We start from the raw sequence: 25555 nt of genomic DNA, 5'->3' as shown, positions 1-25555 counted from the left end.
CATCACCATGGACCATAACTTATGAAGGTTTTATTTACCATGTGTTCTCACCCTTCACATGTTCTCTATGAGACAAATGTGATCCCTATTTTACAAAGGAAGAGAAAAAGGCTGCAGAGAAAGTACTTTCCTAAGATCAGAAAGCCAGCCTGGGCGGAGCTGGGATTTGAATCCAGGTTTCACTGGTTCCAACACGGAAGTGCTCCCCACTACACAATAATGCCTCCCAGACTGCCTCCTGGTGGAACTCAGGGGTACCGCAGTCAAGGGTGCAAGCCTTACTTCCATGGAACGAATTGGGAGGGTCCACACCACTGTGTGTAAAACCGACAGCTGGTGGGAAGCTGCTGACAGCAGAGGGAACTCAGCTCAGCGCTCAGTGATGACCAGCGGGGTGGGATGGGGGGATGGAGATATATGTATACATACGGCTGATTCGCTTTGTTGTAGAGCAGAAACCAACATAACATTGTAAACCAATTATATTCCCCCACACCCCCCAAAAAATCTTATTTCTTAGGTAAGCAAGTAGCAGTAGTGTTAGTTGCTCAGTCGTGTCCGACTCTCTGGGACCCCATGGACTGTAGCCCACCAGGCTCCTCTGTTCACGGAACTCTCCAGGCAAAGATACTGGAGGGGATTCCCATTTCCTACCCCAGGATATCTTCCTGACCCAGGGATCGAACCTGGGTCTCCCACACTGCAGGCAGATTCTTTACCATCTGAGCCACCAGGGAATCCCGAGGTAAGTAAGCCAAAGGCCATCTCCGAAAATTTATGATAGAAGTTCCAAAACAAATAAATGTGTCAGAGGCTCACATGGAATTTTTAAAACTGTCATTTAATTTCAAAATGAAAATCTCTTTTGAGCCAAAGTCAGTAACAGAAAGCTCTTCTTGAGCACTGAATAAGTCTCAGTGACTATTTAAACTAGTTCCCATCTTAGTCATTTGTCCAGGAATAATTTCATTCATGCCAAGTATGAAAAAAACCCAGGTTTCTTTCTGTTCACTTTCTTAGGGCAGTTGACAGGCAGGAGAGGTGAGCTGAATGCTTAGGAATCAGGAGCCAAGAAACAGGCTAAGCCAAGAGGCCGGGGTGGGAGAGGGGCTGGAAATGTTCCCCTCCAAGCCCAGAGCCTCTAGAACATCCGAATTTAACGCAACTTCTACCAAATTCAAAGTGCTAAGGGCATAACTTAATATCATTTTCTGTCTGTATACTTCAGAAAAAGTTCCATACCAATGCATTCTACATTTAGAAGACATCAGTTCTAACACTGATCTTTAGTTCAGAAAATACAGTCACCAAAATTATACATTACAAAATATAATCAATGCTATATTTTACAATGTCATGGAATGCTCAATAAAATGTTATGAAATGTACTTATTACTTCAACTTCTTTGGAACCTTAGTTTTTTTTCCATTTCCTTGAAAGCCAAACTCTCCCCGCTAGGTGGCAGTATATCACCATTTGTTTTGGTCATCTCCGGAAAGTTCCAAATGGCTTTCTACAGATCCAGTGGGAATACAGCTTCGTAAATAAGCTTTCCTATTCTTTCACAATATTGCCTCCTACTCTTCTTTGTAATTGGTGTGAAAGTCTTTGTGTTTTTTCACCAGTCTCAGACAATAACTTCGTATAATACTGGACCCTTGACTGTGTGGTCCTTAGGCCAGGTGAACAAAAACTGGATTTTTTAAATCTCTAAAGTATGTAAAATTTCAAGAAGGATCTGCACTTTAAAATACATTTTTAATGCAATCAGAATATCTGACACCAGAAAATTTTAAATTCCACAGTTTTAAACATATCTTTAGCAAAAAGCATCACACACATTCCCTATGCTATTAAATCAACGATGATGCATATTATTCTTTTCAAAAGCCAGATTAAAGACCATCAGATGTTAAAAAATGATCTGATTACCCTGTAACTTGGGTTGTCCAGTGAATGTCACATTCGTCTCTTACCAGGTCTTCTTGGGGCGCCTGGTCCAAGCCACTATCAGGCGCTGCCCGAACGACAGCTCACCAGCCTGAACCGTGTGTGGACCTGCGTGAATCATGCTCACCAGCCTCCTGCCTGTTCTCCCAGCCCCTTCCCCAAGGCTCATGGGCCGCACGTTAGCCACAGTGAGCCTATTAAGACAGGAGTCAAATAAAGCCCTTCTCCCTGGGGGTTGCACCTCTCACTTGCCTCCTGCTCCCCTTCTCCTCACCTCCTGGATTCAACACCACTCACCACCCCTCATTCACCCTCCCTGCTGATCCTCCTCAAACACTCGTAAACCACCACCGCCACCACCCCCTTCCCCAGCCAGGCCTTCCCCGGCTTTGTTCCCTGACCCCAGAACACATTCCTCCAAAACACCTCTAATGACTCACTTTCTCACCTCACTCACCACCCTGCTCAAACATCACGTCTAAAAGGAGCAGCATGATCACTTTCAGATGTCCATTTTTCTCTATCCATTTATATCCTAACCTTTTCTTTCCCAGCACTTAGCATCCCCGGAAATAAGTAGCCATTTACCTGTTTTTGTTAAGAATATTTACATATTCTTATATCTGTCTTCACAAACTTGGATGTATTTTCCATAAAGAGTAAAAATTTTTGTGTGCATCTCAGTGCCTAGAATGGCTAGCATGGTGCCAGGCACATAACAAATGCTAAATAAATATTTGCCAAATGAATCAATCGATCGCTCGATCAGGGTTGTTCCAACTCTATTCCTATTTGTCTTTTTAAGAAAAACATATTTAGTTATGGGTTTTCAAAAAAGCCAGTGCTTTTTTGAAAGCATTATCAGTCTACAGACTGGACCCAATAACCAACTAATTATGAAAAAGTAGCCAAGCAGGTATTGCTTATATTAAAGCATAATTAGCAAGTGAAAGTGAAAAGTCGCTCCGTCGTGTCTGACTTTATACAGCCCATGAATTCTCCAGGCCAGAATACTGGAGCGGGTAGGGAGTTCTCCAGGTCATCTTCCCGACCCAGCAATTGAACTGGGGTCTCCTGCATTGCAGGTGGATTCTTCACCAGCTGAGCTGCCAGGGAAGCCCATAATTAGCAAAGCAGGTTAAGTATAATACATAAGTAGAAGACTGACCATTCATGGTTTTTCATAAGCAAAGGAATCCAGAGCCCCACAAAATAAATCTACTAGATGCCCCCACCCCAAAAAAAAGATTTTTAAAATACAGTACGCACTTTTGCTAATAACTATTGATCTTCTAACTCAAGAATTTTTGACAAAACAATGGCAGAGAATAAGATGTTTTGGGACAGTCATCTATGAATGAGTCACTTTTCAGGACAGGACTTTAAACGTCTGTGAGTTTTGCTCATCCATCAGAAATATAATGGAGACAGGTTATGGAAACCAATTAGCCATGGGTGGTCTGATGCCTGTTCAGTAAGGGTCAATAAATAAAATATCTGTAAAATCTCAAAAAGCACCCAGAACACCGTGTGTTCAGAAACCCTCTGCCCTAGAATGACATCTCACCCAATTTAATGGCCAAAAGCAGAGATTGGAAACCATGGATGTATGGATATAATTCAAGGGGTCTGTGAACTGGGATGCTGAAAAAGCCTGAAATTTTTATATTCACTAACCTGTAACTGAAACGTAACATTTCCTTCAATTATTAATGAACGGAAGCAACAAACACGGCAACGTAAGCAGTGTGTCTGTGACCTCGTCACAACCAGAAATCACAGTGATTTTTACACCACATTCTAGTTGCTGCTAATATCTCAAAATATTACTTATGCTCATCACTACTTCAGAACAATGGCAGGTGTCAGACCAACCACTGTCTGATGATTTAATGAGCTATTAAGTAAGCATGTGTATTATCTATAATTTTTTAAATATCTTTCATAACTAATCAACACCATTAGGCCATGGGTAATCCTATGTATTCTATTTCATGGAACTGAAAACATTATTCTGAAATGGGATCTGCAGATTGTACCAAGCTGCCAAAGATATCCTAAGAACAAAAAGTTTAAAATCTTGGTAAAAACAGAGGTGCCCATTAGCAGTACTCACTCACAATCTGAACAAAGTGAGTAAGAGTATAACATTTCCTCCCCGAGGAATCTCAGAGCTGGAGACCTTCTGCAACTGGCAAGAAAGAATACCATGGTCTCCCTGTATTTCAGGGTTTTGTTTTTAAATGGCAATTGTAACATGTACATAGCAGTTGTAGATAACAAACAGAGTAAGCTTGTTAGTCTCCTATACTGGATGAAACCACACAATGGCCAAGACTTAAAAATAATAAAGAAATCAATATAATTTCAAAAGGTATGTCTTAAACATTCTCCTGTATATAAGATATGAAGAACATGGAAATTTCTTAGGCTAGATCCCTGTCATTTAGGATATAAAAGATTCACTAACTCCAAGATACAAACTACATGCTCTAATAGCTATTTCAGTGTGTTAACAGCAAAGCACTTTCCTTTCTTAAGTAAGAAAATGGGTTTTCTTTCTTCTACTCACAGAGCACAGAGTCAGGGCTTTCCCCATGCCAGAGAAAAAAATAAATCAGCCACTGTTAAAAGTACCTTTCTCTGCGTTAAACTTTATGATTTAAGTGATGGTTGAAAAATGGTCATTTTGTTCTTCTTCTATTTCATGACATGATAAGAATGCTATAAAACGCACACCCTCTCTTATATTTCATTAAAAACACTTAAAGGGACACAAGGGAAGTTTTTAAGAAGACAGAAATGTAAATTATGACTCTAGTGGTGGAAACACCACGGTCTGTATACATTTGCCAAAACTCACCAAACCATGTGCTCAGAATTGATGTTTTATTGTAGAGAAAGCAAACCTCAAGAAAAGTTGATTAGAAACACAATTCTCTACTAAACGGACTACATTTTAAATCATGCTTCCCTTTTTCAAAAGGAGACTTTTCAGGTCTAAGTTTTCAGTTCTGTTTTCCATGGTGAAAGGCTGTCTGAAGTCATACTGTTATCATTCACAGAGCCATGGCAAGCAGTTCAGTGACCCCCAGAGAAATGACTAAGTACAGGAAAGAACAAACTCCAAGAGAAGGGGCCTGGCTCCCAAAATGTTTCTTTTCTGGAACTGAAAAAAGCACCCCTTGGCTAATAAAAAAGGAACTGGTCATCATTTTACCGTATTACCATGACCACCATTTATTGAGCATCTACTATGTGAACCATGATCTTTAATCTTTGCAAAATCCTACAAAGTATTAATCACCACATTTTTGTTGTTGTTGTTGGGTTTGGCAAAGACCACATAATTACTAAGCAGCAGGGCCAGATCCAGTTCAGAACCCAAATCCCATCATGAAACTCAAACCTAGATAACTATGCCCAAGAATCTATACAAATACAATTCCAGAAGGCCAGGACATATAATTAGTTAGCAGCTTTTTTCACCTAACAGGATTTTACCCATCAATTTCAACATGCAGGGGGAAGTTATACAAAGTTGGAGCTAGTACTTTTTCTCTGACAACAGCCAACTTATCTTTGAGTCACCCATTTAAAACAAAAGACTGTCAACACGGTAAGGAAAGCTAGGAATAACTAAAATTCTATCTGAGAGTCAGTTCTGGATTTCAATTTTTCATGATAGCACAGAACTGTTCCCTGCATAAACTAAGGTGGCATTTCCATCCTGCAAAAAATATTGTGATAGGTAAGGCCATCTCCACAAATATAAGAGCGCGGAATGAGGCTCATTTATTTCAGAATTTGTTCCACTCCACCAACCATAATTAGCATGAGCATACATATAATTTAAAAATAATCTCCTACAGAATGTAAGTGGACAACAGTCATAAACATTACCAGCTCATAAATGTCCTCCTCAGGCTTCGGCACATAATGTTGCATTTTGTTTTCTATTAGAAATTTCAGGCGCAGGTAATGAGCAGAATGATCCAGTTTATGTGCCTAGGACCGGAAAAAAAAAAAGAAAAGAAGAGAAAAGAAAATGTCTGTTCAATAGTAAATAGATATAATTAGTTCTCCACTGACATACTGTCATGTATCCCTGAGAATAACAGGGATTGATTGCTGGAGGGGGAAGTGACATTTCTGTATTTATTAAAATGTTTATATCCCAAACCCAAATTATATTCATTGAACATATTAATAACATCTCATGAGTATCTCACATTCACTGGAAACAAATAAGTCACATATTCACTTCTGCTTATCTGATTCATTCCCTTCTTCAACACCAGGTTTGCAAGAAAACTTATCAGATCCAAAATGCTTTTAAACATAATTTCTAACACACATAGGTGATTAGAGAAGAAAAGGAACAAGAAAGGCCAGAGAGGATTTACAGTGACAGAAGGAAGCTGTGCCCAGGCAAAGTTGTTTTCTTAGCCACATGGGGACCCTGGGGATAGTTAACAGTTCATTTGCAAACGAATCAGTGTATAGACAAGGCATTTGGATTCAGTCTTATTTATATACACCCCAAGTGAGACTCCCTCCAGGCACTGCAGACAGGCGTGTGTCCAACTCTGGAAACACCCTGAACGACTGGCCCAAAAAAAACAATTCTAAAACAGATCGAATTTTCCAGGATCAAAATTTCCAGGCCTCCTGCACTGGTCGGAATGGGTCAAATAATTCTTTTCTACCTAGAAAGTCATTTGTGAATGAACTTTGTGAAAAAAGCAACAGTAGCCACCTGGTTTTATAAATAACATCCTCAATTCACATTCAAGAAGATGCGAAGGAAAAAGGAGGGAAAAAAAACGTTCTTCAAAAGTTACAAGGCAACATGAAAATGTATTGCTAGAAAGAAAAGGCTTCCCTCAAGTCTTTCTTTTTTAAAGCATCCTTATCTTTTAGAGATTTATCTGAAAGTACTACTAGTAGATAAAGATATGAATTCTAGAATTTGCTTCCCACCATCCAGGATTCGAGTCAGTGAGTAAATAGATGAAACATAATTTGATATTCTAGAACCCAGGTGTTAACTACATGACTGGCTACTCTTTTGTAAGTCTGAAATTTTCATAAACACAACATCATCACTTCACAACAGAAACTCAACTGAGGAGAATTCTTTCAAAGTAAGTGAAATTAATTTTTCACTGGCTTAATACTCTATTTACCTTCTCCCTCAACCAAAATTTGCTGGGAAAGATTGAGGGTAGGAGGAAAAGGGGAGGAGAGAGGATGAGATGGTTGGATGGCCTCACCGACTTGAAGGACCTGAGTCTGAGTAAACTCTGGGAGTTGGTGATGGACAGGGAGGCTTGACCTGCAGCAGTCCATGGGGTCACAAAGAGTCAGACACAACTGAGAGACTGAACGGAACTCAACCAAAATTTTAAAGCTAAAGTAAGAACATTTCTGATATTTATTCCAATAAATATTCAATTACACCCAACAAACCCTGTTGAAGTGTGCCAGACACTGTGAGAAGCAATGCCAATAAGGGAAATTAATAAAACATAAGTGCGGTCATCAGGAGTGTGGGAAGGGGCATGCAGAACATAGGAGGTGGGGACACTGGTAACTTTGCTTCGTAAATGAGTATACATGCAAGACAGCGATCCTGCATTGTCAAGAAAGTACAGTTACAGACAGTAGAAGGGACTTTGTTCTAAACACCTAGCCAAACGACAAAGATGTTTTCTATAGTGATTCTTGGGAACCTCCAACGTGCATCCTCTTCCTAGTAATGTGATGGTTTGGAGTCACAGCCTGGACACAGCACCACGGAGCCAGCATCTTCCACGCACAGGCTTCGGGCTTTTGCTGTGGGTTGTTGTTGTTTAGTCACTCAGTTGTGCCCAACTCTTCTGCAACCCCCTGGACTGTCGTCCACCCAGCTCCTCTGTCCATGGGATTTCCCAGGCAAGAATACTGGAGCGGGTTATGCCACTTCCTTTTCCATTGCTGTGGGTGCTGAAAACCAGATGCTCAATGACTCCCAGACCCAAACTGTCCTTGCAAAATAACTAGGGTGGATGGATAAACCTGGGAAACAAAGGCAGGGGAGCTTCAAAGTGTGTTAGCTACTACTTCTCAGAGAGCCACAGAGACAAACAACAAAGTAATAATACTTAAGAGTGCTGTGATATGCAAGAAAAGTTTACCTCACAGAGATAGAAGCTGCAAATGTTTCCCATGGACCAAGACACTCACAGAAATCTTTAATTATTAATAGAAGCAAAATATTTTGCTTCGCCATCTATTTCCAACTGAGGTGGGAGGGAAAGGGAAATGAAACTTCATGGGGTCTTGGTCAACAGGAACAAATCCACTGGGAAATCTTATTGTCATCATCATCCAAATTTGTGGACATTCCCAACAGAGCTGCCACTTAGAGAGTCTTCTGGAAACCAGACCCGAATAGCAACCTCACCCAAGACTCCTGAAACCTCAGCGTGAGAGACAGTCCACTGGCAGACACCAAAGGTCTTAAGGTGGTTTTGATGGAGGCACCATCCCTTAAACGCCACCATGCTGAAAACATTGATACAGATGTACAAAGAACAGTAAACAAGAGCCTACACTTTGAAGTGCTTAACAAAGAAAGAGAACAGAACGATGGTGAAAGAGTGGTTCTTACCACCTTCCCTCCACCACCTTATTTTCAATCTTCTTTAAGTTACAATAATATCTTGATAACTTAGAAAGATAAAAGTGAGCACACACAACAAACACAAAAATGATAAGGGTCTTCCTTGTAACCCAGGAGTCTATGGTTTGATCAGTAAATAGTTACCCTAAAACTGGGACTTTGAGTCCCATTACCAGTGAGTCTTCTCATTTTGGGAAATGTTTCTCAATTATGAGCCCTAGCGAGTCATGGCTGGTCTAACATAAAGAGAAAATCCTAATGAACTAAAATTATCAGAACTCTCAAGAATTTCAAGATTCTCCACTATTTGCAAGTCAATATCAAGGAGCTTTTTTTTAAAAAAAAAAACAACAACAACAACAACAAAAAAAAAACAACTTACCATGTTTGTAACACATCTATGTGCAAGAATTCCAAATATTAATGAATATTTTAAGACAGTAATTCTACGATGTGGCCTGCATTATTTTTTGTTGTGGCTGTTCAGTCACTAAGCTGTGCCCTGTATCATACTTGTAAAATTTTCAAGAGAAAATCTCCTAACTCAAGAGAAATTCAGACAGGAAAAAACTTAAATAGTCCAAATTTGTTTTCCAACATTTACTTACTTAAGTTACTTAGCATTTGATTCATTTTGAGACAATGAAGCCACAAATTATACCATAAAACAAATGTTATTTAGTTTAGTTGGCATACTTCTTAAAAATTTACATGTTTCTATGACTCCTCCAAAGGATGAAATATAAAACATAAGGTAGGTATTTTCAATAAGTAATCTGAGCCCATTAAAACAGATACTATACTCTTCAAATCCATCAACATTTTGTTCTTTTCTGCTCATATTCTTCCATTTCAGTCAAACTTCTTCAGAAAACATAAATGCATGCACTTAGGACATACAGAGACCCATGCATGCACGCGCGCGCGCACACACACACACACACACACACACACACACACAGTGCTACTGCAGAATTTCCAAAGGTATTTATTCTTCCCTTCAAGATGATCTTTTTATTTTTTTTAATGCCCACGTTCATTAGGAAAAGGTCACAGGTCTACACGGTAAAGGCATGAAAAAGATGCCCACGGTCACACGTGAATAATAACAGTTTAGGATGAATGAATGAATTTCTTTGTAATTATTTTAGTGATTGCAATGATCAGAATATATTCACAACCCACAGGCCAACATGCTTCCTGCTATATTTAGTAACAATCACTTTCATAACATTCAAAGCATGAATTGCACATGAAATGTAGATCTTGAAACAGTTACTATACCAGAACTGGACTGGTGCTCGGATGGCAGATGACAGACTGATGTGAAATGATGTGGATCAGACAGAATAGGAAAGAGAATGAGCTGAATGCAAGAGACAGAAGAAAAAGATTGATTATTAAGTATCAGTGAGAGCACCCATCACCAACATTGAGAACAGCAATAAAGAAATAAAAGACAGACAATTCTGACAGTCACCGTTGTTTTTTGGTCCCTCCTCTAAGGGCGGGGGGGGAATCACTCAATGTTAATTAGATCATTAATAACATGTGGCACTGTTTTCCCTATTATCTCTTTCCCTCTGAAGAATAAAATCGGCTCCACTAATTACAAGAAAGTGTTTCCTAAAGAAGCAGTCAGCTTCAGAAGGCACCTGGCCCTGGGCACACTATAATTTACCCTACACAAATGCTTTTCTGGGGACCATCAATTTCTTACAGTGCACACCAAAGTTTTCTGTTTTTAAACTCAAGAGATGTAAGAGTGTTCCACACCATATTGCTTTCATCTCTAGTTCTATGTTTTGGGGGCAGGGGGGGTGGGGGGGAGAATCTGAGGATTCAAGAAAAACAATAAAAACCTTTTATTGTTAGAGAAAGGGATGTATGTCACAATGACACCATTAAAATTCCATCAAGTGATAAAACCCTTTATGGGGCAGCTGGTCTAACTCATTATTTAAAGATGGTCTCTAAGTTGCCCTGACAATATTATGCCTCCTTCATTCCCTTAGTTTCTATCAAAGCAAAAGCTTGAAAAGGACCTAAAATCACTATTTCCCCTGCTCACTGTTTAACCTTCCACCAATGCTTATTGTTAAACTCTGACGCACCCTCCAATTCCTGAGAGAGTCTAATGCCAGTGTATACAGGAGGCGCCAGAGCAATGCTACTCTTTGGAAGGCCCCTCCAGAGTTCAGCTTATGTGAAAAACCCAGAGCCCTACTTCTGACACCTTCAGCTGCAGTTCTGAGAATAACTCCCACAGCTTGGCAGAATATTAATGGGTCTCTAAAGAATCATGCTAATCTATAAATAAAAGGATGCAGAAATCCTCAATAGACTAATTTCGTTAAGTAATTAAAATAAAAAATGTGAACAGAAATACCACTATCTTTAAAAAAGCTAGAATTCGTGTACATGAAGGAGTCAAAGCACGCAATGGTGTATCATTTATTTTTAACACCCATGTGGGGGCTGATTTTCAGCTTTGCCCTGAAACAAATGGTCCTTCTACTTTTCCTCTGGAGAGATGATCTGATTGATAGGCTTATTTGAGCCAGAGTGTTCTAGTTCTCCTTCACGTGAAGCCAGATTTTTCCCTTACCAAGTCCTAGTGATTTGTACTTTTTGTTAAGTACAAAAATTGCTGATGGCAGAAGAACTGAGTTACTAGTTGAGATAGTGAAAGTTATTCCATATTTATAAACCACTTGTATTGAACGAGGGCTTCCCAGGTGGTGCTAGTGGTAAAGAATCCGCCTGCAAATGCAGGAGACATAAGAGAGTTGGGTTTAATCCCTGGGTCGGGAAGATCCCCTGGAGGAGGGCATCGCAACCCACTCCAGTGTTCTTGCCCGGAGAATCCCATGGACAGAGGAGCCTGGCGGGCCACAGCCCGAAGGTCTCTACAGTCCACAGAGTTGGACATGACTGAAGCAGCTTAGCATGCACATGTTGAATGAGAAGGTTCAAAAACATCATTGGATTCATCCGGCTTCTTCTAGGATGAAATTATGACAAGGTTTCCACTTTCCCTTTAGTGATCTCAGAGAAGACCATTTCACTCCCCAAAGAAGATATTCTAGGCTCTTACACCCTTCATGGACCATCCTTCCAGATGACTGATAGCTCTTGCAACCATTTACTTGGCACAAAGGAAGCCATCCAAGTTTGGAGCAGCCAGCTAGAGATTCAAAACCTCCTTTGCAGGCCTTCCTGGTGACTCAGTGCTAAAGAGCCCACCTGCCAAAGCAGGAGACAGAGGTTCGATCCCTGATCTGGGATGAGAGCACATGCTACGGAGCAACAAAGCTGAGGCCCCCAACTACTGAGCCTGTGCTACGGAGCCTGGGGCACAACTGCTGACCCGAGCACCCTTGAGCCTGTGCTCTGCAACGAGAAGCCACGGCAACGAGAAGCCACGGCAATGAGAAGCCATGGCAACAAGAAGCCTGCATGCTGCAACCAGAGAGAAGCCTCCGCTTGCCGCAACTAGAGAAGAGCCCAACGAGCAACGACAACCCAGCCCAGCCATAAAGTAAATAAATACATAAAAGTATTGAAAGGGGAAAAAACCAAAAAACCTCCATCGCAAGTGACTGACCGTGATGTGAGCTCAGACAAGGAACCAGGGCTTTCTGAACCTCACCTTCTCATCTGTACAATGGGAACGTACCATTTCTTCTCAGACTCCATACGACTACCAAATAAGACTATTAATGCTACTAATTAGGTAAAAGAAAACCCCGACATGTAAGAAAAGTCCTGTTCTTTCCTCTTTCCCTTCTCTCACTCAAGGCAATCCAGTTCATCTAGCTGTCACTCAAGGAGGATCAAAAAATGAAACTGGGCTTACCGTGAAAACAATCACGAAGTTTCTATAACTTAAGGTGTAAGTAGAGGAAGGGAGTTCAATCACTTGCCACTTCAAAGGAAGAGGCTAACTGTGTGTTCACAGGAAGGAGAATTTCTCATCATGGACTGCAAATTTGACATTTATTTCAATGTTTCCCTACCCTAACAATGCCCATGGTGTATTAGAAACTGCCAAAGAGCAGATTACAAATAGTGCACACAATAAAGTGTTGTGTTCATTGCTCAGTCGTGTCCAACTCTTTGCAACCTCATGGACTACAGCGTACCAGGCTCCTCTGTCCACGGGATTCTCCAGGCAAGAATAATGGAGAGGGTAGCCATTCCCTCCTCTAAGGGATCTTCCTGACCCAGGGATTGAACCTGCGTCTCCCGCACTGCAGGCAGATTTTTAACCATCTGAGACACCTGGGAAGCTCTGTGCACATACTATATGATGCCACTGAATACATGTATGTGTGCATGTAGCAAACAGAAAGCAGGGACAAACACCAAAATGTTCACCAAGGTGATTTCTGAATTTTGTGAGCAAGAGTGCCTTAATTTTCGGCTTTGTTTTTTACCTAAATTCTCTAAAACTTGTGCAATGAGCATGTAATAGGCTTTTCACAAGTCTATCAAGAACACACGGTGCAAGAAGCTACTAAGAGAATCCCTCTCCTCCTAGTGCAGAAGAATTCATGTCCATCTATTATGCATATTATCACAAGGGGATCCAATACTGCTCTGGAATGAAATGAAGGTGTTCTTTCAAGAACCCTCCTCTGCCACCTGCTTCTGAGTGTCCGTGGAGTCCTCCAACGCAAACAGCCCAAGTGGCCTCATACCTTGCAGATCAGCTCCAGGGTGTCCCGGGCTGTGTCCCCCGGCCGGACGACCGTCAGGGCTGGCTGATTATTCGGTAGACAGAACCAGGACGGGGTGAAATACTCGTGGACCCAGATGTCACAGTCGGGATTGTGCTGGTGGACGGCAGGTAAGACCATTTCTTTCTCCCTCTAGGATAAGAAATAAAGTTAGCAGAGCAGCAAGTCAGTCTCTGAGGGTCTCAGATCCCCTGGTAGCACATGGGGATTATCCAAGAAAAGGGCCTGGGGGCAAAAGTGTGGTGGCAATGGTGAAGGACAGAGGGGACTCTCAGAGAGAGCAAGAAACTATAGAGAAAGGAGCTTTCTGGGGGTGCACGAGATGTCTCAGGTGAGACGCAGACCTCACACCTGACCCATGGCATCCACAGGTGGGCACTGCATGACTGAGTGGGTATCAAACTTTGGCAGAAAGAAAGAAACGGGTCATCCGTTCAGTTCAGCCTTCTTGCTGTGATTTCTTCCACAAACCCATTTCAAATTTAGAGCTGAGAGTCCTCTGGCAAGATGATGTACCCTGATGAGCTGTAAGTTTCAAAGGTGAATAGGAGGCTCCAAGGAAATTCTTAAAGATGGTGTTCCAACACAAGCTACTGACAACCAGCATCATTTCTGTGCTCACATTTAACCTCTGGCACAGCTCCACGAGAGACAGAGAGCTACATTTACTTTATGAGGTGCAGAGAACTCCACAGATGAGCTTTCTGCCTTTTCTCAGGCTGTGGCCATCAGTCCATCCTCTGAATTGGGGAATAGTACCAAGTTTCTAAGAGTGGGAGGAGCCATGTCCTACCTACGTAGTCAGCAGCTGGGTTATATCTAAGCCAGCTAAACATCTAAAGCAAAAAACACTCCACAGGTTGATGAAATATTAGGAACCTCGTCTCTCTGGAGTAAGCAAAGAAATAATTTCTTTCGATTTTAGCAAGGTAACAGTAATGCTGATGCTCAACAGGTGGTAAGAAATAAGCCTTGATTATTGGTTTATATCCAGGGATTGGTAAATATGTACCCGTAGATTACTGAAAATGTGCTGCCATCAGCAGATTATAAGAACAAACAAGGTTCCCAACGGCAGCCTGACAGTTGGTACTGTAACACCTTCCGTGTGTAAAAAGGTCAGATCCCAGAATGGGAGACATGTTTCTGTAAAGGCTACTAAACTAAACTCTTCAATGGAGAAGACAATTTCAGCTCTGCCTTTGAATGGCTTGGCTTTCACAGATAAATTGAACCCCAGGGAAGGCACTGTCACAACACAATCAACTTGCCCAAAGCCCACTAACTATAATTGGAAACGTCCCACTCTGTCCCCACGTGCTACCTCAAAGTGCTCTTAGCACTAGACCAGCCCAAATTTTGCATCTAAACTGTTCTTTGAGCACAAGGCATTCCAGCCAAGGAGTAAAACTAAAGGGGTATCTCGGAAAAATGAAAAGAGTGACAGAAATCCAATGGAACAATTTTTGCAGTTTCCAGGATCTGTGTGCCTAGGGAAAACATCCCTACATTAAAAGTGCACTAATTATGCTATTCAAGATGAATTATTTAACTTCAGACATGAACATAGAAACTGCTTGGATTGCACATAAGGACAATGATTTAACTTCAAGAGATTTCATCAGAAAGAGACAGTGGTTATTGATGAGTATTTCCACGGACAGCCATCTTGATATCCACAATGACATAATCCAGGAGGAGTTAGGTATCAAAGGGAGAAAAAGGTCCCTCCGTGACCACACTTCCCCCCATTCCCCCCCAGTAGCCAGAACCCTGATTTCAGAGGCTCAGTTCTATCTAGAACATGGGACAACCCACTGCTTTGTTGCGTGGCAACTGAAAGCTGAACTCTATCATATTGATTCTGAGTCAGCGAATAGAAGGATCATACCAAGGTCACATTATCAGCATCAGAACCCCCACCCCTTCCCCCCAAGAAAGAGCCTGTTGGTATCACCATTAGGGTCTTTCAAATGAGGGATGTCCATTCATTTAGAGGCTGAAAATAGCAGCCTAGAAAAAAAAAATCAATATTCTTTATGGGCTTTCAATCAGAGCAGTTTGAAAGACCCTTTTAAATCCGAGCACAAGATTAAACCAAGTCTGGAGATTTATAACTGGATGCTTGTCTTGGGAGGCAAATGCATGTTTTATTTTTAAAACCATTAGAACAGTTCTTTGAAATTAATTGAAACAAAATAGCATGTGTGGGTAGAGAGGGAGACCAGTACCAACTCACCTCTTGAGAAGGAAGTTGTTTACGAGAGGAATTGACAATGGCATAAAATATTCTGCTACCCAGAACCCCAATTTCCTCCCATATTCTAGATGGAAACAAACATTCAAATGATAATTACTGAAAATGTTATGTCAGCAGGTGAATGTCTTACTGTAATCGTTTTCCATCTTTTCTCGACCAGTTATATAATTTTAAAGGACTGATTATTGCAATGTCTAATACTGAGTCTACTTAATTTTAGGATCCCAAGAAACCATTGCACTGTGTAATGTTGATATATTTGTGGTACTTTTAGAAAAGGAACATGTGTTTATTTTTACCTTGCCATCTGGAACAGTGTCATCAAATATTCCCTCTAAAGATTTCTTTACAGCCTCAGTTCCCTCACCGAACACCTGCATATACAAAAGTATCATCTTAAAAAGGAATTTGGGCAAAAGGGCAGATGAAGCATGAGAAGAAGATGGAAATGGGCATGGCTATTAGAAAACATTACAAAAGTTTCACATACTCTTACATCAAACCCTCAAGTAGGTAAAGTAATTTACAAGCTAGCAGACCATGAAAACCATTCCTTTGTCAGGATCACTCCCCAAATCCTGGACAATTTTTTAAAATTGGCTTATTAGAGCTAGATTTTTCTTTAAATTTAGATGAATTAGCTTACAAATAGAATGGACTGGATTCTTTCACAATGAAGAGTTTCAGCTACAGTGCCACACACCTAATCAGATATTTACCAAGGATAATTAGCTTACATTTTAATCCTCAGAACTACGGGGACTTCCCTGATGATCCAGCGGTTAAGCCTCCACATTTCCAATGCAGGGGGCATGGGTTCTATCCTCAGTTTGGGAACTGAAGTCCCAAATGCCACGAGGTGTGGCCAAAGAATTTAAAAATAAACAAATACATAAATAAAACACTTAAAAATCCTCAAAACCTGAGAACATACATTTAGAATTATATTACTGCAACACCGTGGAAAAGTTTCTTATTTAAAAAATAGAAACCTGTCTACCCTTGGAAATTTAATGAATCCTACAAACTTAAAGATATGATTGTGAATTGGAAGATTAGGTTTGACATATATATAGTACCATGTGTGAAAATAAACAGCTAGTGGGAAGCTGGCGTATAGCACAGGGAACTCAGTTCGGTGCTCTGTAATGACCTAGATGGGTGGGATGAGAGATGGATGGGAAGGAGGTCCAAAAGGAGATATGTGTATGTATATAGCTGATTCACTTCATTGTACAGCGGTTACTAATACACCATTGCACAGCAATTATAATTCAATTTAAAAAAGATATGACTAAAATCACATCAGGGTACCAATGCCGCTAGGTAGTCAAAACCTGAACACGTGAACGTGAGAAATTTTATATACTGGCTCTCAACTGATGGTGCACTGTTGGTGTAAAGTATGTAATTAGGAAAAAGTTTTTGCTCCAAAGCAAGTGAGATATCTAGAAACATACAATTTTATCTGTTTCAAAGGACTAAATTAACAAGCAAATTTCTATTGGTATGCTTATGGCCAAGAGGTTTTTTACAACTCTTACTACAAGACAGAATAACAAGATCTGGTTATATAACATTACATGATCCTTTGATTAGAGGAAATAGCTAAAACTTCTTTTGGCAGGCATATATTTCAGCAGCAATGGACTATAACATAAGTGGGTACCCATAAAGCAGAAGCATATGAACGAACTAAAGCTCCTTTTTTAAGATATTTTTTATTATATTTTATTTATTTATTGGCTGCTCCATGTGGCACGTGGGATCTTGGTTCCCAAATCAAGGGTCGAACCCATGCCCTCTGCAGCGAAAGCACAGAGTCTTGACCACTGGACTGCCAGGGAAGTCTCTGAAATAAGGCTTTTAATAGAAGAGAAATGCAACTCAAGTTGCCAACTACAAATCCTGGCATATATTTATAGTGATGGTCTGAGCTGCCTGTAAGGCCAATGGATGCACACAAAACAACACTGGCACCTCCCAAAACAAGGGGAGAAATGCTGGCTGCTAATGCCACCTTTTTGCATGTTTAATCAGGAGTCATCAGGTCTTGTGTGTGATTTTTTCCGCTGAAATATTGACTTTCCTCCAGTTTGTTCTTCGAATTTACACAGAAGCAAAACCCCAGGCAGCCAACTTGACGCACTTCTCTCCCCAAAGACCAGAGAACACCCAGCGTGACCACTCAGGCTCTCCTCATGTGCTCACTGCTTCTACATCCCAGGTAGACACGATGAGCGTGATGGGCAGCTAAGGACTTAGCACCTCAGCTTTCAGGCCTAATTTCTCTCTTAAATGTCATTCCTAAGTAAACTAATGGCTGAACTAGCCAAATACACAAGACCTTTTTGTAATGAGTCAGTCAATGAACCTGTCTCACTTTGCATAAGGGCTCAGGGTGAACAGGTCAAACTGGCAATCCTAATCATGACCTCAAAATGCTCAGTGCCTCTGCAGCTCATGGACTGGACATTCTCCCCCTCTCCTATGTTCTTTCCAGGTCTATCATCAAAGCCGCTCTGGGGCCACTTGTTTTTCAAAGCCAAAGGAGGAGGATAACAATGACAATGGAAAGAGAGTTCCCCAGAAGTAACTCCGGCAGCAAAGTGGTCTTCGCTTGTAAAAGTCAAAGTGATGAGGCCAGAGCATTTGGGTATTAGAGACCCAGTGATGCAGCACCCTAGGGGGGGTACCCCTCATGACACCCTGAGATAGGTCCTCTTCAAGCCCTGCTACCGTGGGAGATGGAAGTCACCATGGTGAGTGAGTACTCTCAGACTCCTGGTTCCTCGAATTGGTAGGCACTCATTTTAATGTCAACCCCAAATAGTCAAGGGCAAAGAAATCATCAGATTGCCCTGGAGGTGGCCTTTGATCCAATGCCAGAGGAAGCATAAAAAGACTGCTCAGGTGCCCACTTGGCTTCATCATCAAGCCCTGCTTTTTTCTGGAAGTCTCAGGAAGAAGTGCACTTTTAGTCCGTCTATCATTAACCAGGGTTTGGAAAGAATGCAGGTGGGGGACGGGAGCTTGGTGATACACTAATAGCAGAGTTCAGTGTTCTGGGTGTACATTATCTATTTAAAGCATCTAGCACAACTAACTTCTTTGCTTCAGCTAGCTGAAGTGGTATCACACTGGGTATCAGTCAAGGAACAATGCATGAATGCATGCACATCCCAAAGTGATGCGTCCGTGCAAATAACCTATGCTTGCTTTCTCATCCACCCTGGAACCTACCTGATTGATGCTTGGGCGTCCCTGCTTCTTTTTAGAGGTAGTGTCCAGACCCCAAAGAGAAGAAAACCTGCTCCTTCTCTTGCTTGCGGATCGGGACATGGCCTGAGTACGTCTTCTGACTCCAGTTTCACCAGTGCGGGCGGCCACCTACGGACGACAAGAGGGAACATCAACAAGATGTAGTCAGGACCACTGAGCCCAAAGTCCCCGCTAAGTCCCACCCTCCAAAAGTCTCATGTCAGCCCACACCGAGCCCACCACCCAAAGCCTTTCATCCACGACTCACATATACAGGAACTTTGAGGGTCCTTTCTAGATTCGAAATATGAATGAAAGCTTGGCAAACTCAGTCGCTGTCTGAAATAATCAGTTGCTGTTGTTCAGTTACTCAGGCATGCCTGACTCTTTGCAACCCCATGGACTGCAGCACACCAGGTTTCCCTGTCCTCCACTATCTTCTGGAGTTTGCTCAGACTTTCGTCCATTGAGTCGGTGATATCCAACCGCCTCATCTTCTGTCACCCCCTTCTCCTCCTGCCCTCAATCTTTCCCAGCACCAGGGTCTTTTCCAATGAGTCGGCTCAGTAAAAATACATAATAACAGGAACAGAATGTATGCCAGGTTTCCAAGAAATTAGATGTCCTTCTGGTCACAGTCCCAAACTCTAGCATCAAGTTAAACTAACCATACTTTTTTGAGATTCTCTCTAAGTGATGCAGAGTTGTTCCTACCCCCTAACAAAAAACAGTGACTGAGTGTCAGCAAAAACAGTGAAAACAGCGCATCTGGGTGCCTGTGATTTTGTACTGAATCTAAATTTACCCATCTCTTCTATTTCGTTTTCTCAGAATTACATAAAATTACTTTCCTCATTAAGCAAGCGATGGTCATCCCCCAATATTAATTACTCCTTGGCCTTAGTCAGAGAAATCTCAAAAAAAGTCGAGCATCTGGCTGCCCCAAGTGGACTTATTTTCCTTGTAGCAGGGCGCGGGATAGTGATGAAGTTCTGGTTAAGGGGAAGTAAAAAGGTTATTTATAATTTCCAGGAAGGATCCTCAAAGGGAGGGGGTTTTCCTTTATCCTTCACTCCCCTCTTTCCTAAAAAAGGTCATGTTAGCTAGTTCAGGACATTTAGATGGAAGCATTTTCAAGGATTACAGAATAAAACAGAAGGGATTCAGGTCCATGAAAGATGGTGAAACTATGCCTTGCATGTTCTATGTTTAGATGAAACAGGAATAAGAGTTGTATTTCCTCAATCATGACTTTGTAAAATATTTAATTTCAAATATGCATAGAAAAGGCTAGAAGACGTTTTCCTCCTTATTTTTATAGGATATATTTTACACAGCAAAAGAAAGCAAAAAAATGTTTCCAAAAACATGAAAACTACAACCATTAATATTTGGTTACATCCTTCCAGACTTTATTTCCAAGCAAATACGTATATAATCTTTTTACAAAATGGAAATGTACTAAATGCATTTGGCAATTCTGTCATCTACACTTAAAATGTGATACTCATCTTTTTATTGAAACAAATTTTAATGTTGGAGGGGAAAACTTTTTTTTTTTTAAAGGAAGCTAACCTCCACTGAGATATCTGCAAGGCACCAGCGTGCATGCTCAGCAATTCAGCTGTGTTCCACTCTCTGCGACCCCTACGGACTGTAGCCCACCAGGCTCCTCTGTTCATGGGACTTTTCCAAGCAAGAATACTGGAGCGGCTTGCCATTTTATCCTCCAAGGGGATCTTCCTGACCCAGGAATTGAACCCGCATCTCCTGCATTACAGGCGGATTCTCTACACGTGAGCTACGGAATCCAGACAAATACTTAAATGTTCAGGAAGGGACCACACCAAACCTACACCCACCGCTGTGATCGCCTGCATCAAGCAATAGGGGCAGGAGCTCTGAGACTTTATGGATTTTCAAATCCATAAAGTCTTTGCAGGCAATCCTTCAGGCTTGAACTTTGTCCCACAGGTGGCAGGCAGAGTCCCAGGAACCTAAGGGAACTTCTGCCAGGAGGTCTCAGCAGGCCACCCACGGACTCTCCTTTCAAACGAGGGAGTGCCAGGAGGTACAGCGAGTTGGGCTTGAAATGAAACTTCCCCACCCACTCTTTGTTGCCGGAGGTAAATATCTCGGAACCTACTTGTCATAGATTCCCACACAGGCAACTCCCCATGTGATGGCTGCCAACTGGCTGCCTTCTCGTGGATGAACACTGTTGGGTAACACCCGGGGGCCCCCCTCAGCGGCGGGTACGCTGGTTACAAGGCACACCTTCCTGAGGTTTTCAGCATTGACAGGATAAATACCCTGGAAGCCCCAGTGAGTAGATTGGCAAAGACCCCCACGTCCATCAGAAACAGGAATCAAAACAGCTTCTCTGCGAGGGTATTAGGGGGAAAGTTTTGGTCCCAAACAAAAGAAGAGGAGGGAGCTTGAAAGATCTTGCATTTTCTCAGCTTAGGACATAGGCAAACCCAGACAGGGGCAGAATGTGGCACTCGAGACAATGGTGGGAAAACTCTCCCAGAGAGAGCTCTTACCACAAATATACTCAAGGTGTTAGGGGAGCAAACATCACACAACAAAGGACACAAAGGCATGTCCAGTGCTTGTGACCCCATAAACTGTAGCCCACCAGGCTCCTCTGTCCATGAATTTCCCAGGCCAAAAATAACTAGAGTGGGTTGCCATTTCCTTCTCCAGAGGATCTTCCTGACCCAGGGATGGAGCCCATGACTCTTGGGTCTCCTGCACTGCAGGCAGACCCTTTACCACTGAGCCATCTGGGAAGCCCTTGTGTTTATCTAATTGCTTACTTATTATCCATCTCTCCCACAAAAATATAAGCTCCAATGGGACAAGAGCTCTGGATCCATTCACTGCTATAACCCTAATCAGAGGACGGTATGGACACATGCCAGGCACTCACATTTATCTGTTGACTGAATGAATAAACAAACAACAAACAAACAAGGAAAAGCCGAAGCAGAGATCCTACAGAAGATGCTTACAGCAACTAAACAGTAACTCTAGTTTCTAAGTTTGGAAAAACAGAGTCCAGAAGAGAAACTCAAACAACCAGAAATGTGCTCAGTTCCCAGCTGACCAGTTGGTTTAGTTCTGTTTAACAAATGGACTGTTTTATTTAAGGTTCTGAGAGTAACTACTCTAAACTGTTGGGGACCTCATAAACTGTGAAAGTTACTGCTACTCCCAAGACAATAATGACTCAAAATGAGCAAAGAGATTTAGATGGAAGGAAAAAAAAAAAAAGCTGGCAAAAGAACTGCTGGACAAGAGCTCAAGAGTTTCTCAATGATCTTTGCTCAGACAATGCCTCTCTTTGTGGCCCGTACCTGATTACTCTATCACTCTGTTCATCTGTGCAAACAAGAACAATGATAACCTTCTCTCAAAGAGTACAGTGGGGACCCTTCAGTTAATTACCGAAAATCACTGAGCATGATGAGATGTGTCCTAGTCAATGGAACTTAAATTGTGCTCAAATCTCCTCCCCTAGCCCTGTTGCCCTGACACCTCCTCCTTCCATGCTCCCCACTTAAAAGAAGAGAAAAAAAAAATGTCTGGACAAAGGCTAAATTGAAGAATGTTTCAACCCCAAGGGAAAAAAACATTCTCTGGGGTCAAACGACAAGGAGAGAAGGAAAAAAATAAGTATCCAATAAATGAGACAGTAAAAACTCCCTGCCCAGAATCTTCTGTAGAATGTACAGCAACAAATAGGAACAGATACCCAACAGGCTTGCTTAACTGGGCCGGTCTCACTGAAACCCCTCATGGAAAAGAGAAGTTTGCAATGACACATAAACACCCAGATACACATCACAGATGTAGCTAGCAAAAAAACAAGAACAAAGGGACAAAGACTGGCACATGTGGAATGAAACATTCTCCTTTAAAATCATGGACCGAATAAAGCTAAAAGTTACTAAGTCTTCCACTCCCATTGTCAGCTGGTCAGATTTTAAAAGCCTGCCCATCAAAAGAAAAGCACACACAAATCATAGATATTGAGATAGAGGAGATTAGAAGGTCTGGAGATAAATTATGGAAGGATAATTCAGTGGCTTTTATTACATCATCTCACCTTAAAGGGACTTCCCAAGTGGCGCTAGTGGTAAAGAATCTGCCTGACCAAAGCAAGAGATGCAGGTTTGAACCCTGAGCTGGGAAGATCCCCTGGAGGAGGAAATGGCAACCTGCTCCAGTATTTCTGCCTGAAAAATTCCAAGGACAAGAGGAGTCTGGCGGGCTATAGCCCATGGAGTTGCCAGGAGTCAGACACAGCTGGGCAGCTAAGCGCACACAGGAGAGGTTAGCTTCAGTGGCTTTGAAGAAAATATAGAAGCACAGAAGTTTTAGGTAGACAGCAAGATTATTTTTCCCAAAGTTTATCAAGCCCAGGAGAAGGAAACAGCCATTTGGATGGCTTGAGATTTAGTATTGGGTTGGCTGAAAAGTTCGTTCAGGCTTTTCCATAAGAACCCAAACAAACTTTCTGGCCATCCCAGTAATAACACTGATGCACCATCATGGGTATCAAACTTCCTACACAAGAAAGTGAAATAAAGTGTTAGTTACTCAGTCATGTCCCAGTCTTTGCAACCCCATGACTGTAACTTGCCAGGCTCCTCTATCCATGGAATTCTCCAGGCAGGAATACTGGAGTGGGTAACCATTTCCTATCCCAGAGGATCTTCCTGACATAGGGATCGAACCAAGGTCTCTGGCATGCAGGCAGATTCTTTAGCATCTGAACCACCAGGGAAGCCCTTTCAATAATAAGACTGCTACTTCAATTGATGACATTCTCACAGTGTGATAAACAAGAATTTTTCTTGCAATTATTTTGCAGAACAGGCAAACTAAGATTTGGTTAAGTTACAAAGCAGTGTCCAGGTCTCACAGAAAGAGACCAAGAGCCACAAACTGAAGACCGTTTACAAGATTAATTGATCACAGCACTTGGACCCATTGTCACTAAAAAAATAAGACTTAATAGCTGTATGGAGAGGTGGTAGTCAGGGAGACCAAGAGCTGAGCTGTAATTAGTAGAACAAATCAGGATGCCAGTTCTAATAACTCCAGAAATTGGTTTAAGACTTCTTTAAAAATGTAAATCTACCCTAATTATCTGAATGATGATGCTAATCTATTTATAAAGAACACAAACGCCTCTGAGTGAATTACAGCTCTGAATTCAATTGAAGGGTGCAGCTGACACAGCGAGCCCAGAGCCCCATAGCAAAGGTTCTCCAAGGCGGTTTCTGGAACCTGGGACTTAACATTCAATTTCACAGCAAATGTGCTAAGGTGCAGTACATTTTCAGTGGGTGTTCATTTGGATAGGCGAAAACCGTGTTGCTCGCATAGCAATTTTTGAGAAGAAAGGAACTCAAAGTACATAAAGCTGTTTGCAATTTAGCAAGTACATGAAATTACAGATTGCAAACATACAACTACACAATCTGCCGCTCTGGAGGTCAGATGAAAATTCTCTTCTCCAAGCAACTACCTATGTCGGGCTGAGAGATACAGAAGGTCTTGACCTTCTTCAAATGAATCTGGTATATATAGTCACCCAAAACTATGATGGGGGCTTCCCTGGTAGCTCAGACAGTAAAGAATCTGCCTGCAATGTAGAAGACCCAGGTTCAATCCCTGAGTTGGGAAGATCCCCTAAAGGAGGGCATGGCAACCCACTCCAGTATTCTTGCCTGGAGAATTCCAAGGACAGAGGAGCCTGGCGGGCCACAGTCCACGGGGTCGCAAAAGAGTCAGACATGATTGAGGGACTAACACTTTCACTTCCAAAACTATGATGAAAAAGTGAAAAGGAAGATTTCTAAAGAAATCTATTCAATATATGGCATGTGTTTTCATGTGCGAAAGTGAGAGAAACACATTTACGTTTGAGAGAACAGCTCTCCACTTATTATATCCACAAGGAGAAAAGAAAAAATACATATTGGGGTTGAAAGCACGACACCACCTAAAAATAACATGTGTTATCCACCAGTACCCCCATGCGAAGATCTCGTAAGGTAATACCTTTCATATTTTCTTTGCACAATAATTTAGGGCCCGTCAAGACCAGCTTAAGTAATAAATGTCAAAAGAGATTCAAACGAAGACTTGCATCCATGGCTGAGAGAGGACGGATCAGAAAGCCACACGGAGCAGTGAAACTGGAAAACCACTTCAGAGACTCTTGTCAAGTCATGCTCAAGATTAACAGTCAAGATGAATATTTATCAAAAACACATTAACTTCTACTCACCAGGGCATGAAAAGATGATACGGAAAAAATTCCAAGGCGGCCCATTGCCACTTTGGTTGGTCGGCTTGCAAAGGCAAGTAACCTTTTAGGGTTGGGCAGCTCCCCACCTTGGAGGCTGGCTAGGTAACAGCGGTAGCGAAACAGGTCCATTTGGAACTGCTCGAGATTCTGCTCCCAGACAAAGATCTACAGTGGTGAAAACATGGAAAAAGTGAAAGAAGAAAAAGAGAAGGTAAATGTTAACAATTTTATCCCACATAAGTGTTACAAATCCACATGCTGCAAAGGTATTAATTTTAATTCTAAAAGGTAAACAACAGGTACGCTAAATTTCTTAGGCAATAACAAGTCCAATTTTACTATTTCC

General features: G+C 41.7%; 1 protein-coding gene across 7 annotated transcripts in view; it reads right to left on the bottom strand.

Annotated features, from left to right (window-relative positions):
* TIAM1 (TIAM Rac1 associated GEF 1) overlaps window positions 1-25555 on the bottom strand; it is a 451497-nt gene that overhangs the window by 87845 nt on the left and 338097 nt on the right. For all 7 annotated transcript variants that reach the window (XM_043892676.1, XM_043892670.1, XM_043892674.1 and 4 more), the window contains 5 exons: window positions 25189-25374; window positions 18864-19010; window positions 15920-15994; window positions 13322-13492; window positions 5855-5959 (listed from right to left, as the gene is read on the bottom strand). In XM_043892676.1, the coding sequence (XP_043748611.1) occupies window positions 5855-5959; window positions 13322-13492; window positions 15920-15994; window positions 18864-19010; window positions 25189-25374 (684 nt within the window). The remainder of the gene's footprint in view (window positions 1-5854; window positions 5960-13321; window positions 13493-15919; window positions 15995-18863; window positions 19011-25188; window positions 25375-25555) is intronic.

The sequence above is a fragment of the Cervus elaphus genome, chromosome 31, assembly GCF_910594005.1.
Source record: "Cervus elaphus chromosome 31, mCerEla1.1, whole genome shotgun sequence".
Classification (NCBI taxonomy): domain Eukaryota; kingdom Metazoa; phylum Chordata; class Mammalia; order Artiodactyla; family Cervidae; genus Cervus; species Cervus elaphus.
Note: the sequence above shows the minus strand (reverse complement) of the source record. Positions and strands in the feature narration are given on the sequence as shown.